General features: G+C 45.0%; 1 protein-coding gene across 1 annotated transcript in view; it reads right to left on the bottom strand.

Annotated features, from left to right (window-relative positions):
• PPP1R2 (protein phosphatase 1 regulatory inhibitor subunit 2) overlaps positions 1 to 16616 on the bottom strand; it is a 34540-nt gene extending 17924 nt beyond the window's left edge. The window contains exon 1 of the mRNA XM_038749443.1: positions 16406 to 16616. Within this exon, the coding sequence (XP_038605371.1) occupies positions 16406 to 16566 (161 nt within the window). The 5' untranslated portion in view covers positions 16567 to 16616. The remainder of the gene's footprint in view (positions 1 to 16405) is intronic.
• Between the last annotated feature and the right edge of the window lie 242 nt (positions 16617 to 16858).

Here is a 16858-nt window from a genome sequence, read left to right as displayed (position 1 = left end):
ATGCTTAGCGGCTCAGAGGCTTTCCCCTACCCCCAAGGCCCCAGTGGCTGCTGCATGTTTCCCCTCATGTCAATCCGAACAACGTTTGGCTTCGGGCTGTCCGTCACCTCGCCCCATCGTAGCTACTAGAATCTCTTCACTCGCTGCGTCCCCCACTTGCACTCCGCTCAGAGCTTTTCTCCTTCTGACCCCTCTCTCAACCTGTTCCCTCAGTCTATCCTGCACTCCCTCCCATCCAAAAAGACCCAAAGAAAAACCAAAAAACAACCTGCCAGTTCAACCCATAGAACAGTGCTTTGCACATGGTAAGCGCTTAATAAACACCATTAAAAAAAATTCTCCCCATCTTCTGAGCCCTCCAAAAATCCCACCTCCTTCAGGAGGCCTCTCCCAATTAATTGACATCACCCAGTTGCATCAACCCAATAGCCACCAATCCTGGCTCCGCTGTTCGTCTGCTGCATGCCTTCGGGCAAGTCACTGAACTTCTCTGGGCCTCAGTTACCTCATCTGTAAAATGGGGATTAAGACTGTGAGCCCCACGTGGGACAAACTGATCACTCTGTATCCTCCCCAGTGCTTAGAACAGTGCTTTGCACATAGTAAGTGCTTAACAAATGCCATTATTATTATTACAATTTTATATATTTTATTGCCATCTTCAACTCATATGTACATGTGTATTTTTATTTGAATATTCAACTATTAATATGGCTATTTCATTCCAACAGTTGTATTGCTATGATAGCTACCTCCTTCACGTGCTGGGCCCACTTGCCCCGAGGGAAGACGACCGAAGCTAAATGCCAACCGCCCATGTGGTCTCAGTGATGCTAGGATCAACATGGGACACCCACCCCTCAAGTCAAAGAGATCCAAGTTTGGGATTCTGAGCATGGCAGACTAGGGATAAACTCCGGGGGTGGATGAACCAGGAGGGAGGAGTTTGGAACCCTCTGATCCGTAAGCCCGAAACTCACGGAAACACAGTTCCCGACAAATAGCAAATAAGCCTTACTGAATCACATCTAGTACAACTGCCTGAGGAATTTGAGAACTAGGTATGGCCACCCATGGGGTGTTACCATTCCATTACCCCTTCTGCTGGTAAAGAAGTCATTTTCTTAATACTGAAAACTCTGATGCTTACTGCAGTATTGTTTTCTAATTTATTCAAAGCTACCGATGTTCTTAAAACTATTCAGCATTTGCAAATGGAGTTATTGTCTAAAAACTATTTTGGCACCGCATTAGTAAGAGCATAATTTCAAATAATTATGGGTCGTCAACTGTAAGCTCGTTGTGAGCAGGGGATGATTCTGTTTATCGTTAAATTGTACTCTGCCAAGTGCCTAGTGCAGTGCTCTGAACACAATAAGCACTCAATAAATATGACTGACAAGAACACCTAAGCTAGAGCTCGCCACCTTACTTTCCACATTCAAACCTCTTTATAATGTGCCTGTGAAATAAAACTTCCATGTAACAGTGTTCCCGTGTTCGTGGGGACCTGCCGCATAATTTAAAGCAGGACTAAAAGTCCTCTAAACAAAGAACTGTCACAAAAGAAAAATACCTAAAATTGAGTACTACCATCATAAAGTGCTTTTTAACTTTACTATTTAGTTGCTTACATCCACACATCCCAGTATTATCACATGATAAGTATCTATGAGCCCGCTGTTGGGTAGGGATTGTCTCTGTTGCCGAACTGTACTTTTTAAGCGCTTAGCACAGTGCTCTGGATCCAGTAAGCGCTCAATAAATATGACTGAATCAGTGAATGAACTTAAAAACAGTAGTTCAGATGTTTTATATGCAAGGGATTTTACTCTACGTTTTGGAAAGGGTGGAAAATACCTTCAGGTTAACAATATTCCAGGACTATGGCTACTTGTACTCTCTCCTTCTTAGACTATGAGCCCCATGTGGGACAGGGATTTACATCAACTTTCACTTTTTACACTTATCCTTCCACACTTTTATCAATAGCTGTCATTTCTTTCTCTTCCAGCTATTGGTGAAAGGCCTGTGTCTGTCTGTCTCTCCCCTGAGATTGTAAGCTCCTTGAGGGCAGGGCCCATTTCTCTTGCTCAACTGTTTTCTCACAAGCATTTAGTACAGCGTTCTGCATAAGGTGCTCAAAAATTATGACCGATTTGGAATAAAAGGAGCCCTAAAAGAGAAAAGACAAACATTTAAAATGGGAAATTTCTTCCTCTAGAACAAAATTTGCAGAACTGCGGAACACAAAGATTGACTTTGAAAAAAAAAATGAAACCAATCTTATCTCAGCCTAATCAACTATCAACGTTCCTTTCTCTCAAATTTCCTGTGGATTAACCATTAAAAACTACCCTTAATATATGAAAATACTTTAAAAAAGTAGCCACAGATCACAATGGAAGATTCCTATCAAAATTTTTTTAGAAAATGAGGGCCTTAATAATTATCTATAGGACTGAACCGAGGGGCCATTTTGTGCAAAACACTGTGTTAGTCACTGAAGGAAATTAAAAATCAACAATACTATGTGCAGAACATTTTTACTAATCACTTGGACCAGTACAACGGCTTAAACACAGTCCCTGCCCTCAAGGAATTTACAATCTAGTGAGAGAGGCAGACATTAAAATAAATTAGAGGGGGAACAGAGTATAAGGATATAAAGTGGGACTGGGGCTGTGTCCTACCTGATTTGCTTGTATCCACCCCAGTGCTTAGTACAGTGCCCAGCACATAGTAAGCCCCCCTTTTCCTCTGCTCCACCCCCTTCTCCCCAACTCACTCCCTTGGCTCTACCCCCTTCCTCGCCCCACTGCACTTGTGTATATATGTACGTACTTATTTATTTATATTAATGATGCATGTATCTATAATTCTATTTATTTATATTGATGCTATTGATGACTGTTTACTTGTTTTGGTGTCTGTCTTCCCCCTTATAAACTGTAAGCCCGCTGTGGGCAGGGATTGTCTCTGTTGCTGAACTGTACTTTCCAAGTGCTTAGTACAGTGCTCTGCACATAGTAAGCACTCAATAAATACAACTGAATGAATGAATAAACCTACATTCTATAGAGGTGGAGTGAGTAACTAAGTGCTTAGGAGACTCAAGAGATGCAGTAGGGGGGAAAAATAGGGTGAGATGAGAGATTAGTCGGAGAAGACTTCCTGGAGGAGAGGGGCTTTCCAGTAGGGCTTTCAGGATGGGGAAAGTGATGGCCTATCATCAATCAATCAATCAATCAATCGTATTTATTGAGCACTTACTGTGTGCAGAGCACTGTACTAAGCGCTTGGGAAGTACAAGTTGGCAACATATAGAGACAGTCCCTACCCAACAGCGGGTTCACAGTCTAAAAGGCTCACAGTCTAAAAATAGTCTATCATATCTATCTATCACAGTCTATCATATTTGGAGGGCGTTCTGGGCAGGAGGGAGGATGTGAGCATAGCCTTGTGGGTGCGAGCAAGACACAGAGAATAGGTTGGTATTGGAGTGAAGCGTGCTGGAGGGATTGTAATGCAAAAGAAGCAAGGTAAGATGGGGGTGGTAGCAGAGAGCTGATTGAAAGTCTTAAAGCTGAAAAGATGAGAAAGACAAAAGCACAAAAAAAAATGTAAGAGGACAATTAGGCTGCTTTTTAAGACCTAATGGAGAAGACTGGGCAATACAAACCCAGAAAACATTCATTTATATAAAGGCACCACAAATGGCAGAAATATTTTCAAAAGGTTTAACAGAGATAAGTATTTAGAGGTAAGGCTGTCTTTGGTCCGATCTGGGAGCCAGCTTAAGTACCCTCAAAAATGCACTCTACAACCGGGAGAAATTTTTCCTTCTAATTATTTATTGCACTAGTAAAGCCTGCATTTTATGAGTAAAGGGGGTTTCTGGGAAAGAACAGTATTAATTCACCACCCAACACTCTGACAGCATTCCACCCATTAATGGACCAGCTTCTTAATGCTGGATTTTCACTGCTGTTCTCTCAATGTCAGTAACTGTCAGGGATAAGCTGATAAACTTTAAGGTTGCAACCTGACCATTCAGTTCCAAAGCATGTCTATTTGGATAGAACATGATGCAATGCTAGAAGAAACAGTGTAGTCTACACTGCATGGTACTGGTCAAGGGGCACATGCTATAACAAGAGTATAACCTAAACCTAAAATTTGGGCTGTTAAGAATGTAAATCCCTTGCAAAAGGAGGAATGAATGTATTCTAAACTGAAGAAAATGCAGTCAAATAATTATCATCATCATCAATCGTATTTATTGAGCGCTCACTATGTGCAGAGCATTGTACTAAGCGCTTGGGAAGTACAAATTGGCAACATATAGAGACAGTAATTATGTTTTACGGACCCAAAATGTGAATTTTTGGTTCGGGAACGCCCTCCCTCCGCACATCTGCCAAACTAGCTCTCTTCCTCCCTTCAAAGCCTTACTGAGAACTCACCTCCTCCAGGAGGCCTTCCCAGACTGAGTCCCCCCCACTTTTCCTCTCCTCCTCCTTCTCCCTTCCCCCTCACCCCCCCCCCCGCCCTACTCAATCAATCAATGGTATTTATTGAGCACTTACTGTGTGCAGAGCACTGTACTAAGCACTTGGGAAGTACAAGTTGGCAACATATACTCCTTTGCCCTCCCTTCAGCACTTGTATATATTTGTCCATATTTATTACTCTATTTTATTTGTACATATTTACTATATTTATTTTATTGATAATGTGTATGTAGCTATAATTCTATTTATTCTGATGATATTGACATCTATCTACCTGCTTTGTTTTGTTGTCTGTCTCCCCCTTCTAGACTGTGAGCCCATTGTTGGGTAGGGACTGTCTCTATATGTTCCCGATTTGTACTTTCCAAGCACTTAGTACAGTGCTCTTTACACAGTAAGCGCTCAATAAATACGATTGAATGAATGAATGAATACACAGGATAAAACTCTGACCAGGGGAAAAAAGCCCACACAGGCATACATTGCCCTGTTTTTTCTTCTAGTTAGCATAAGGCATGCACATGACATTCACATTAAAGCAAAGATGATCCAAATACTGACAAACTATTTTCATTATCCACACATTTTTTCCTTGCAATAATGCATTGGCAAGTAGGGATTTTTTACTTCTGTTTCCAATTTTAACAAGATTTCCAAATAAACTTTAAAAAAGTACTTTTTGAAACTGAAAAAAACTAGGAAAAGCATTTCATTCTATCTTTTTTTTAACTTTACTGCAATGTGATTAATTTCTCCTTGAACCCATTCCTTAATTTCCAGGCAAAAACTCATTACCGTACATTAATAAAATATCTATAGTTGTGAATTAAGTAAAAGTTCATCAGAAAAGATTTTAAGATAAAGCCCCTTGAATGTTATACCATAATTAGCAAGCTCAGTAGTTACAGGCAAAGAGATTTTAGAGCAGACATCAAAAAACTAACAGAGGCAAAGAGCAAATTCATTCACTCAATCATATTTATTGAGCGCTGTGTGCAGAGCACTGCATTAAGCGCTTGGGAAGTAGAAGTCGGCAACATGAAAATGAAATGAAAGTGATTCTGGTTGGTTGAACATAATTTTTTGCTTTTTTAAAAATGGTATTTGTTAAGCAATTACTATGTAGCAGGCACCGTACTGACTGCTACCGCCTATGCAAGAAAATTAGGTTGGACACAGTCCCTGTCCCACATAGGACTCACGGTCTAAATCCCCATTTTACAGATGAGGAAATTGAGGCAAGTTAAATGACTAGCCCAAAGTCACTATGTTGACTCTGTGCCAAGCATTGTATAAAGGCTGGGGATGATGCAATCAGGTCACACACAATCCTGTCCCACTTGAGGCTCACCATCTATGAGGGAGGACAGGTATTCAATTCTTACTGTACAGAAGAGGAAACTGAGACACAGGGAACTCAAGTGACTTGACCAGGGTCTCAACAGGTAAGTGGTAGATTAGAACTCAGGTCTTCTGACTTTCAGGCCTAGCTCTTTCTACTAGGGCACAGTACTTCTCATCCTGGACTGAAGAGCCAAGTCAGCATTTGTGGAGCTGCGCTACAAGGAAATTCATTTCTAATCCCGTTTTACATGAAAAAGACCAATGAATAGTGCTTATACACCATACTGCTAGTTTGAGCTTAGATGACATTAGGAAATAAATTTAAACAATTTATCCAGAATTAAATAATATACCTGCGGAACTCTCACATTATGAGTTACGTTGTTCTATTAGCATGTAACAAGACAAAGACCCCAACAAAATCACCGTCCACATGCTTCTTATGCATTTCTTCTGCCCTTTAAATGCCAGTCACCCAAATTTAGATTAAATTGGAAAAAAATGTTTATGAACTTAGGCAACACATTCTTTCAAAATAATTATTTATTATCCCTCCTTGGTGTTCACCAGATGTCACAAAACCTGACCCCAATTTTTCAAGTTAGGTTTCTGGAACCACCAGAGATGAATTTAAAATGGATATTTACTTTTCCTCTCTCTAAGACTTTGCTTAAGCATATCTAATGCTGTTTACTTCTTCAACAGATTTACAGGGACTTGGGGAATTCCAGCCAATGTAATCCCCAAGCCTGCCAAAGAAGTGACAGATCAAACCAGGCCCTAAAACAAAGCGAAACGGTGTTCTTCACAACAAACATTTAAAAAATAAGGAGCCAGAGGATGGATTCTAGAGAGAGGGCAAGGTTAGAAATAGAAATCTATACATGGCAGTATTTCAGGGTGTGAGTTATCAGTTACCTGTAATGACGCTGCTGATGCCTGAATGGAGTCTATATTTTAAGCGCATCCCTCACCACAAAAGAGGCCCAATTAGAGACTGTATTTTACCTACCGTGTGAATAAGACGCTCACCGAAGGAAAATGCAGTGCAAAAAGATCGTTAATATTTACACTCCATATAGTCATATTTCCTACTATACCTAACAACTCAATTCTCTTTCTGCCCCCCCAACACCTAAATTCATTATTTCTAGCACAAGCCCATTTTAAATTGGCAGTACCCCAGAAGTGACTTTTTAAATGCATTTATTTAATGGAAGCTCACTGTAAGAAGGGAATGTGTCTGCTTGTTGTACTCTCCCAAGCGCCTAGTACAGTGCTCTGCACACGGTAAGCACTCAATAAACACGACTGACAATGAATGAAATGTTCATGCTGATAACCTAAGTGCTCCAAAGAAATGTAGTCATTCAATCGTGTTTTCTGAGCTTTTACTGTGTGCCGAGGACTGTACTAAGCGCTTGGAAAGTACTATTCAGTACAATCCCTGACACAATGGGCTCACAGTCTAGAAGGGGGGGGACAGAGACATTAAAACAAGTAAAAAGGCATCAATAACATCAATTTAAATAAAAAGAAATAGAGATAGATAAACACATGAGAACAAATAAAACACACATTAATATAAATAAAAAGAATTACGGATATGAACATATTATGTATCTGAATCATCACAAAGACAGAAATATTACTGAGTGTTTTAAAACGAGTTTTCCTTGCGGGTCAAAATACAATGGACCATTTTTTTGTGTCTTTGACCACGAAAGAACATTACAGTAATAAACCTTCCACTTCCGGGTTTTCACATATCAGCACGCTCCTGTCCCAATACTGACGGGAAATGTTAAAAGTGAGGCTTCTACTCTAATTCAAACTGGCAAAAAAAAACCCAAAACAAAACCCATTCGGTTTTGTAAAATCTTTTTACCCCCCTGCTCCCAGTCCTAAATCATTGTTTCTTCTAGCATATGTCCATTTTAAATTGGTATGACAAAAATCAATTTAATATCGCCCAGAAACTACATAACCACCTTGGTGAAACCCGAAACAGGCATTAAAAACCAAGACCCCCGCTTCCCCGCACAATTACCCAAAAACCCAAGTGAAACCTACGCTGAGCATGGACGTGGGGCTCCCAGTCTTCACTCCCATTTTCCAGACGAGGGAAGTGAGGCCCAGAGGAGTGAACTTGCCCAAATTCACACAGCTGGACAAGTGGCAGAGCCGGGATTAGAATAATAATAACAATAATAATGTTGGTATTTGTTAAGCGCTTACTCTGTGCCAAGCACTTTTCTAAGCACTGGGGGAGATCCAAGGTGATGAGGTTGTCCCACATGGGGCTCCCAGTCTTCAACCCCATTTTACAGAAAAGGGAACTGAGGCTTAGAGAAGTTAAGTGACTTGCCCAAAGTCATACAGCAGACAAGTGGCAGAGCCGGGATTAGAATAATAATAACAATAATAATGTTGGTGTTTGTTAAGCGCTTTCTCTGTGCCAAGCACTGTTCTAAGCACTGGGGGAGATTCAAGGTGATGAGGTTGTCCCACGTGGGGTTTAGTTTTCATCCCCACTTTCCAGATGAGGGAAGTGAGGCCCAGAGGAGGGAGTAGGACGAGGTCACGGAGCAGAGAAGGGGTGCGGGCAGAAAGCCCTACTGAGAGCTCACCTCCTCCAGGAGGCCTTCCCAGACTGAGCCCCCTTTTTCCTCTCCTCCCCACCCCCCCGGCCCTACCTTCTTCCCCTCCCCACAGCACTTGTATATATCTGTACAGATTTATTACTCTATTTTACTTGTACATATTTACTATTCTATTTATTTTGTTAATGATGTGCATAGAGCTACAATTCTATTTATTCTGACAGTTTTGACACCTGTCTACATGTTTTGTTTTGTTGTCCGTCTCCCCCTTCTAGACTGTGAGCCCGTTGTTTGGGTAGGGACCGTCTCTCTATGTTGCCGACTTGGAATTCCCAAGTGCTTAGTCCAGTGCTCTGCACACAGTAAGTGCTCAATGATGATGATAATAATGGTATTTGTTAAGCGCTTACTATGTGCCAAGCACTGTTCTAAACGCGGAGTAGCGTTTCAGGTTGTCCCGCGTGGGGCTCCTAGTCTTCAACCCCATTTTACAGATGAGGTCACTGAGGTCCAGAGAAGTGAAATGATTTGCCCAAGGTCACACAGCAGGCATGTTTTGTTTTGTTGTCTGTCTCCCCCTTCTAGACCGTGAGCCCATTGTTGGGTAGCGACCATCTCTATATGTTGCCGATTTGTACTTCCCATGCGCTTAGTACTGTGCTCTACACACAGTAAGCGCTCAATAAATACGACTGAATGAATGAATGCACATATAGCTCTAATTCTATTTGTTCTGACGATTTTGACCCCTGTCTACATGTTCTGTTTTGTTGTCTGTCTCCCCCTTCTAGACTGGGAGCCCGTTGCTGGGTAGGGACCATCTCTATATGTGGCCGACTTGTACTTCCCAAGCGCTTAGTTCGGTGCTCTGCACACAGTAAGTGCTCAATAAATATGAATGAATGAATGAATGGATGAATGACTGCTTAGTATAAGTGCTTAGTCCAGTGCTCTGCACACAGTAAAGCGCTCAATCAATACGAATGACTGACTGACAATGAATGACTGCTTAGTCCAAGCGCTTAGTCCAGGACTCTGCGCACAGTAAGCGCTCAATCAATACGAATGACTGACTGACTGCTTAGTCCAAGCAAGCGCTTAGTCCAGGGCTCTGCGCACAGTAAGTGCTCAATCAATATGAATGAATGACTGAATGAACGACTGACTGAATGAATGAATGACTGCTTAGTTCAAGCGCTCAGTCCAGGGCTCTGCACACAGGCAGCACTCAATCAATACGAATGAATGGCTGACTGACTGAATGACTGCTTAGCCCAAGCACTTAGTCCAGTGCTCTGTACACAGTCAGCGCTCAATCAATACGAATGACTGACTGACTGAATGACTGCTTAGTCCAAGCGCTTAGTCCAGTGCTCTGTACACGGTCAGTGCTCAATCAATACGAATGACTGACTGACTGGCTGAATGACTGCTTAGTCCAAGAGCTCAGTCCAGGGCTCTGCGCACAGTCAGCGCTCAATCAATACGAATGAATGACAATGAATGAATGAATGACTAACTGACTGAATGACTGCTTAGTCCAAGTGCTCAATCCAGGGCTCTGCGCACAGTAAGCGCCCAATCAATACGAATGAATGACGAATGAATGACTGACTGAATGACTGCTTAGTCCAAGCTCTCAATCCAGGGCTCTGCACACAGTCAGCGCTCAATCAATACGACTGACTGACTGAATGACTGAATGAACGACTGACTGACTGAATGACTGCTTAGTCCAAGCGCTCAGTCCAGTGCTCTGCGCACAGTCGGTGCTCAATCAATACTAATGAATGAATGACTGAATGAACGACTGACTGACTGACTGAATGACTGCTTAGTCCAAGCGCTCAATCCAGAGCTCTGCGCACAGTAAGCGCTCGATCAATACGAATGAATGTCAATGAATGAATGACTGCTTAGTCCAAGCGCTCAATCCAGTGCTGTGCGCACAGTAAGTGCTCAATCAATACGAATGAATGACTGACTGACTGAATGACTGCTTAGTCCAAGCGCTCAGTCCAGGGCTCTGCGCACAGTAAGCGCTCAATCAATACGAATGACTGACTGAATGAACGACTGACTGACTGAATGACTGCTTAGTCCAAGCGCTCAGTCCAGTGCTCTGCGCACAGTCGGCGCTCAATCAATACGAATGAATGACAATGAATGACTGACTGACTGCTTAGTCCAAGCGCTCAGTCCAGTGCTCTGTGCACAGTCAGCGCTCAATCAATACGAATGAATGACAATGAATGAATGACTGACTGACTGCTTAGTCCAAGCGCTCAGTCCAGGGCCCTGCGCACAGTAAGCGCTCGATCAATACGAATGAATGACGAATGAATGAAGGACTGAAGGACTGCTTAGTCCAAGCGCTCAGTCCAGTGCTCTGTGCACAGTCGGCGCTCAATCAATACGAATGAATGAATGACTGAATGAACGACCGACTGACTGAATGAATGACTGCTTAGTCCAAGCGCTCAGTCCAGGGCTCTGCGCACAGTCAGCGCTCAAGCAATACGAATGAATGACAATGAATGAATGAATGAATGACTGCTTAGTCCAAGCGCTCAGTCCAGTGCTCTGCGCACAGTCGGCGCTCAATCAATACGAATGAATGACTGAATGAACGACTGACTAAATGACTGCTTAGTCCAAGCGCTCAGTCCAGTGTTCTGCGCACAGTCAGCGCTCAATCAATACGAATCAATGACAATGAATGAATGAATGACTGCTTAGTCCAAGCGCTCAGTCCACGGCTCTGCACACAGTAAGCGCTCAATCAATACGACTGAATGACTGAATGCCTGAATGAACGACTGACCGACTGAATGACTGCTTAGTCCAAGCGCTCAGTCCAGTGCTCTGCGCACAGTCGGCGCTCAATCAATACGAATGAATGACTGAATGAACGACTGACTGACTAAATGACTGCTTAGTCCAAGCGCTCAGTCCAGTGCTCTGCGCACAGTCGGCGCTCAATCAATACGAATGAATGACTGAATGAACGACTGACTGACTAAATGACTGCTTAGTCCAAGCGCTCAGTCCAGTGCTCTGCGCACAGTCAGCGCTCAATCAATACGAATCAATGACAATGAATGAATGAATGAATGAATGACTGCTTAGTCCAAGCGCTCAGTCCACGGCTCTGCGCACAGTAAGCGCTCAATCAATACGAATGAATGACAATGAATGAATGAATGACTGCTTAGTCCAAGCGCTCAATCCAGGGCTCTGCACACAGTACGCGCTCAATCAATACGAATGAGTGACTGAATGACTGAATGAACGACTGAATGACTGCTTAGTCCAAGCGCTCAATCAATACGAATGAATGAATGACTGAATGAACGACTGACTGACTGACTGCTTAGTCCAAGCGCTCAGTCCAGGGCTCTGCGCACAGTCAGCGCTCAATCAATACGAATGAATGACTGAATGACTGAATGAACAACTGAATGACTGCTTAGTCCAAGCGCTCAGTCCAGAGCTCTGCGCACAGTCAGCGCTCAATCAATACGAATCAATGACAATGAATGAATGAATGAATGAATGACTGCTTAGTCCAAGCGCTCAGTCCACGGCTCTGCACACAGTAAGCGCTCAATCAATACGACTGAATGACTGAATGCCTGAATGAACGACTGACTGACTGAATGACTGCTTAGTCCAAGCGCTCAGTCCAGTGCTCTGCGCACAGTCGGCGCTCAATCAATACGAATGAATGACTGAACGACTGACTGACTAAATGACTGCTTAGTCCAAGCGCTCAATCCAGGGCTCTGCGCACAGTCAGCGCTCAATCAATACGAATGAATGACTGACTGACTGAATGACTGCTTAGTCCAAGCGCTCAGTCCAGGGCTCTGCGCACAGTAAGCGCTCAATCAATACGAATGAATGACTGAATGAACGACTGACTGACTGAATGACTGCTTAGTCCAAGCGCTCAATCCAGTGCTCTGCGCACAGTCAGCGCTCAATCAATACGAATGAATGACAATGAATGAATGACTGACTGAATGACTGCTTAGTCCAAGCGCTCAGTCCAGTGCTCCGCGCACAGTCGGCGCTCAATCAATACGAATGAATGAATGACTGAATGAATGATGACTGACTGACTGACTGAATGACTGCTTAGTCCAAGCGCTCAGTCCAGTGCTCTGCGCACAGTCAGCGCTCAATCAATACGACTGAATGACTGAATGACTGAATGAACGACTGGCTGACTGACTGACTGCTTAGTCCAAGCGCTCAGTCCAGTGCTCTGCGCACAGTAAGCGCTCAATCAATACGAGTGACTGAATGACTGAATGAACGACTGACTGACTGAATGAATGACTGCTTAGTCCAAGCGCTCAGTCCAGTGCTCTGCGCACAGTCGGCGCTCAATCAATACTAATGAATGAATGACTGAATGAATGAATGACTGACTGACTGAATGACTGCTTAGTCCAAGCGCTCAGTCCAGTGCTCTGCGCACAGTCAGCACTCAATCAATACGACTGAATGACTGAATGACTGAATGAACGACTGGCTGACTGAATGACTGCTTAGTCCAAGCGCTCAGTCCAGTGCTCTGCGCACAGTCGGTACTCAATCAATACTAATGAACGAATGACTGAACGAACGACTGACTGACTGACTGAATGAATGACTGCTTAGTCCAAGCGCTCAATCCAGGGCTCTGCGCACAGTAAGCGCTCAATCAATACGAATGAATGACAATGACTGACTGACTGAATGACTGCTTAGTCCAAGCGCTCAGTCCAGTGCTCTGCGCACAGTCGGCGCTCAATCAATACGAATGAATGAATGACTGAATGAACGACTGACTGACTGAATGACTGCTTAGTCCAAGCGCTCAATCCAGGGCTCTGCGCACAGTCAGCGCTCAATCAATACGAATGAATGACTGACTGACTGAATGACTGCTTAGTCCAAGCGCTCAGTCCAGGGCTCTGCGCACAGTAAGCACTCAATCAATACAAATGAATGACTGAATGAACGACTGACTGAATGACTGCTTAGTCCAAGCGCTCAATCCAGTGCTCTGCGCACAGTCAGCGCTCAATCAATACGAATGAATGACAATGAATGAATGACTGACTGAATGACTGCTTAGTCCAAGCGCTCAGTCCAGTGCTCCGCGCACAGTCGGCGCTCAATCAATACGAATGAATGAATGACTGAATGAACGACTGACTGACTGACTGACTGCTTAGTCCAAGCGCTCAGTCCAGTGCTCTGCGCACAGTCAGCACTCAATCAATACGAATGAATGACAATGAATGAATGACTAACTGCTTAGTCCAAGCGCTCAATCCAGTGCTCTGCGCACAGTCGGCGCTCAATCAATACGACTGACTGACTGAATGACTGAATGAACGACTGACTGACTGAATGACTGCTTAGTCCAAGCGCTCAGTCCAGGGCTCTGCGAGCGCTCAATCAATACGACTGACTGACTGAATGACTGAATGAACGACTGACTGACTGAATGACTGCTTAGTCCAAGCGCTCAGTCCAGGGCTCTGCGAGCGCTCAATCAATACGACTGACTGACTGAATGACTGAATGAACGACTGACTGACTGAATGACTGCTTAGTCCAAGCGCTCAGTCCAGTGCTCCGCGCACAGTCGGCGCTCAATCAATACGAATGAATGAATGAGTGAACGACTGACTGACTGAATGAATGGCTGCTTAGTCCAAGCGCTCAGTCCAGTGCTCTGCGCACAGTAAGCGCTCAATCAATACGAATGAATGACAATGACTGACTGACTGAATGACTGCTTAGTCCAAGCGCTCAGTCCAGTGCTCTGCGCACAGTCGGCGCTCAATCAATACGAATGAATGAATGACTGAATGAACGACTGACTGACTGAATGACTGCTTCGTCCAAGCGCTCAATCCAGGGCTCTGCGCACAGTCAGCGCTCAATCAATACGAATGAATGACTGACTGACTGAATGACTGCTTAGTCCAAGCGCTCAGTCCAGGGCTCTGCGCACAGTAAGCGCTCAATCAATACGAATGAATGACTGAATGAACGACTGACTGACTGAATGACTGCTTAGTCCAAGCGCTCAATCCAGTGCTCTGCGCACAGTCAGCGCTCAATCAATACGAATGAATGAATGACTGAATGAACGACTGACTGACTGACTGCTTAGTCCAAGCGCTCAGTCCAGTGCTCTGCGCACAGTCAGCACTCAATCAATACGAATGAATGACAATGAATGAATGACTAACTGCTTAGTCCAAGCGCTGAGTCCAGTGCTCTGCGCACAGTCGGCGCTCAATCAATACGAATGAATGACTGAATGAACGACTGACTGACTAAATGACTGCTTAGTCCAAGCGCTCAGTCCAGTGCTCTGCGCACAGTCGGCGCTCAATCAATACGAATGAATGACTGAATGAACGACTGACTGACTAAATGACTGCTTAGTCCAAGCGCTCAGTCCAGTGCTCTGCGCACAGTCAGCGCTCAATCAATACGAATCAATGACAATGAATGAATGAATGAATGAATGACTGCTTAGTCCAAGCGCTCAGTCCACGGCTCTGCGCACACTAAGCGCTCAATCAATACGAGTGACTGAATGACTGAATGAACGACTGACTGACTGAATGAATGACTGCTTAGTCCAAGCGCTCAGTCCAGTGCTCTGCGCACAGTCGGCGCTCAATCAATACGAATGAATGAATGACTGACTGAACGACTGACTGACTGAATGACTGCTTAGTCCAAGCGCTCAGTCCAGGGCTCTGCGAGCGCTCAATCAATACGACTGACTGACTGAATGACTGAATGAACGACTGACTGACTGAATGACTGCTTAGTCCAAGGGCTCAATCCAGGGCTCTGCGAGCGCTCAATCAATACGACTGGCTGACTGAATGACTGAATGAACGACTGACTGACTGAATGACTGCTTAGTCCAAGCGCTCAGTCCAGTGCTCCGCGCACAGTCGGCGCTCAATCAATACGAATGAATGAATGAGTGAACGACTGACTGACTGACTGAATGACTGCTTAGTCCAAGCGCTCAGTCCAGTGCTCTGCGCACAGTAAGCGCTCAATCAATACGAATGAATGACAATGACTGACTGACTGAATGACTGCTTAGTCCAAGCGCTCAGTCCAGTGCTCTGCGCACAGTCGGTGCTCAATCAATACGAATGAATGAATGACTGAATGAACGACTGACTGACTGAATGACTGCTTCGTCCAAGCGCTCAATCCATGGCTCTGCGAGCGCTCAATCAATACGACTGACTGACTGAATGACTGAATGAACGACTGAATGACTGCTTAGTCCAAGGGCTCAATCCAGGGCTCTGCGAGCGCTCAATCAATACGACTGGCTGACTGAATGACTGAATGAACGACTGACTGACTGAATGACTGCTTAGTCCAAGCGCTCAGTCCAGTGCTCCGCGCACAGTCGGCGCTCAATCAATACGAATGAATGAATGAGTGAACGACTGACTGAATGAATGAATGGCTGCTTAGTCCAAGCGCTCAGTCCAGTGCTCTGCGTACAGTCGGCGCTCAATCAATACGAATGAATGACAATGAATGAATGACTGACTGAATGACTGCTTAGTCCAAGCGCTCAGTCCAGTGCTCCGCGCACAGTCGGCGCTCAATCAATACGAATGAATGAATGAGTGAACGACTGACTGACTGAATGAATGGCTGCTTAGTCCAAGCGCTCAGTCCAGTGCTCTGCGCACAGTCGGCGCTCAATCAATACGAATGAATGACAATGACTGACTGACTGACTGCTCAGTCCAGTGCTCCGCGCACAGTCGGCGCTCAACCAACACGAATGGCTGACTGACTGACTGCCCGTTCGGTCGCAGCGCTCAGTACAGTGCCGTGCCCCCCGTAGTGAGCGCTCACTGATTCCTTCGGGGGGCGGGTCCTCACCTGAGGTGATGGTCGTGTCCATGGTGGTCGCGGTGGTCGTGTCCGTGGTGGGGGCGGGCGTTGGCGGCGGGTCGGGGCGCCGGGACGGCCGCCTTCTTCTTCAGGATGCCCTTGATGGGGCGCGGGGGCTGCGAAGGGGCCGGGGCCGCCGAGCTCGCCATGGCGCCCGGACCACGACGACGACGACGACGACGAGGCCTCGACTGAGGCCTCGGTCTCCTCAGAGGCGCGCGCGCATGCGCGCGCGAGTCGGGGAGGCGCGAGGGCCGCCGCGCGCCTCCCGCCCTCTTCTCGCGAGAGCCGAGGCCGGCCCCGCCCTCTGCCCCCCCCGTTTCCTCTCTCATTCATTCATTCATTCATTCGCTCAGTCGTATTTATTGAGCGCTTCCTGTTCATTCATTCATTCAATCGTATTTATTGGAAGGAGGCCTTCCCAGACTGAGCCCCTTCCTT

Source organism: Tachyglossus aculeatus, chromosome 7 (genome assembly GCF_015852505.1).
Source record: "Tachyglossus aculeatus isolate mTacAcu1 chromosome 7, mTacAcu1.pri, whole genome shotgun sequence".
In the NCBI taxonomy this organism is placed as follows: Eukaryota; Metazoa; Chordata; class Mammalia; order Monotremata; family Tachyglossidae; genus Tachyglossus; species Tachyglossus aculeatus.
The sequence above is the reverse complement of the archived record's forward strand: the minus strand, read 5'-3'. Positions and strand labels throughout refer to the sequence as shown.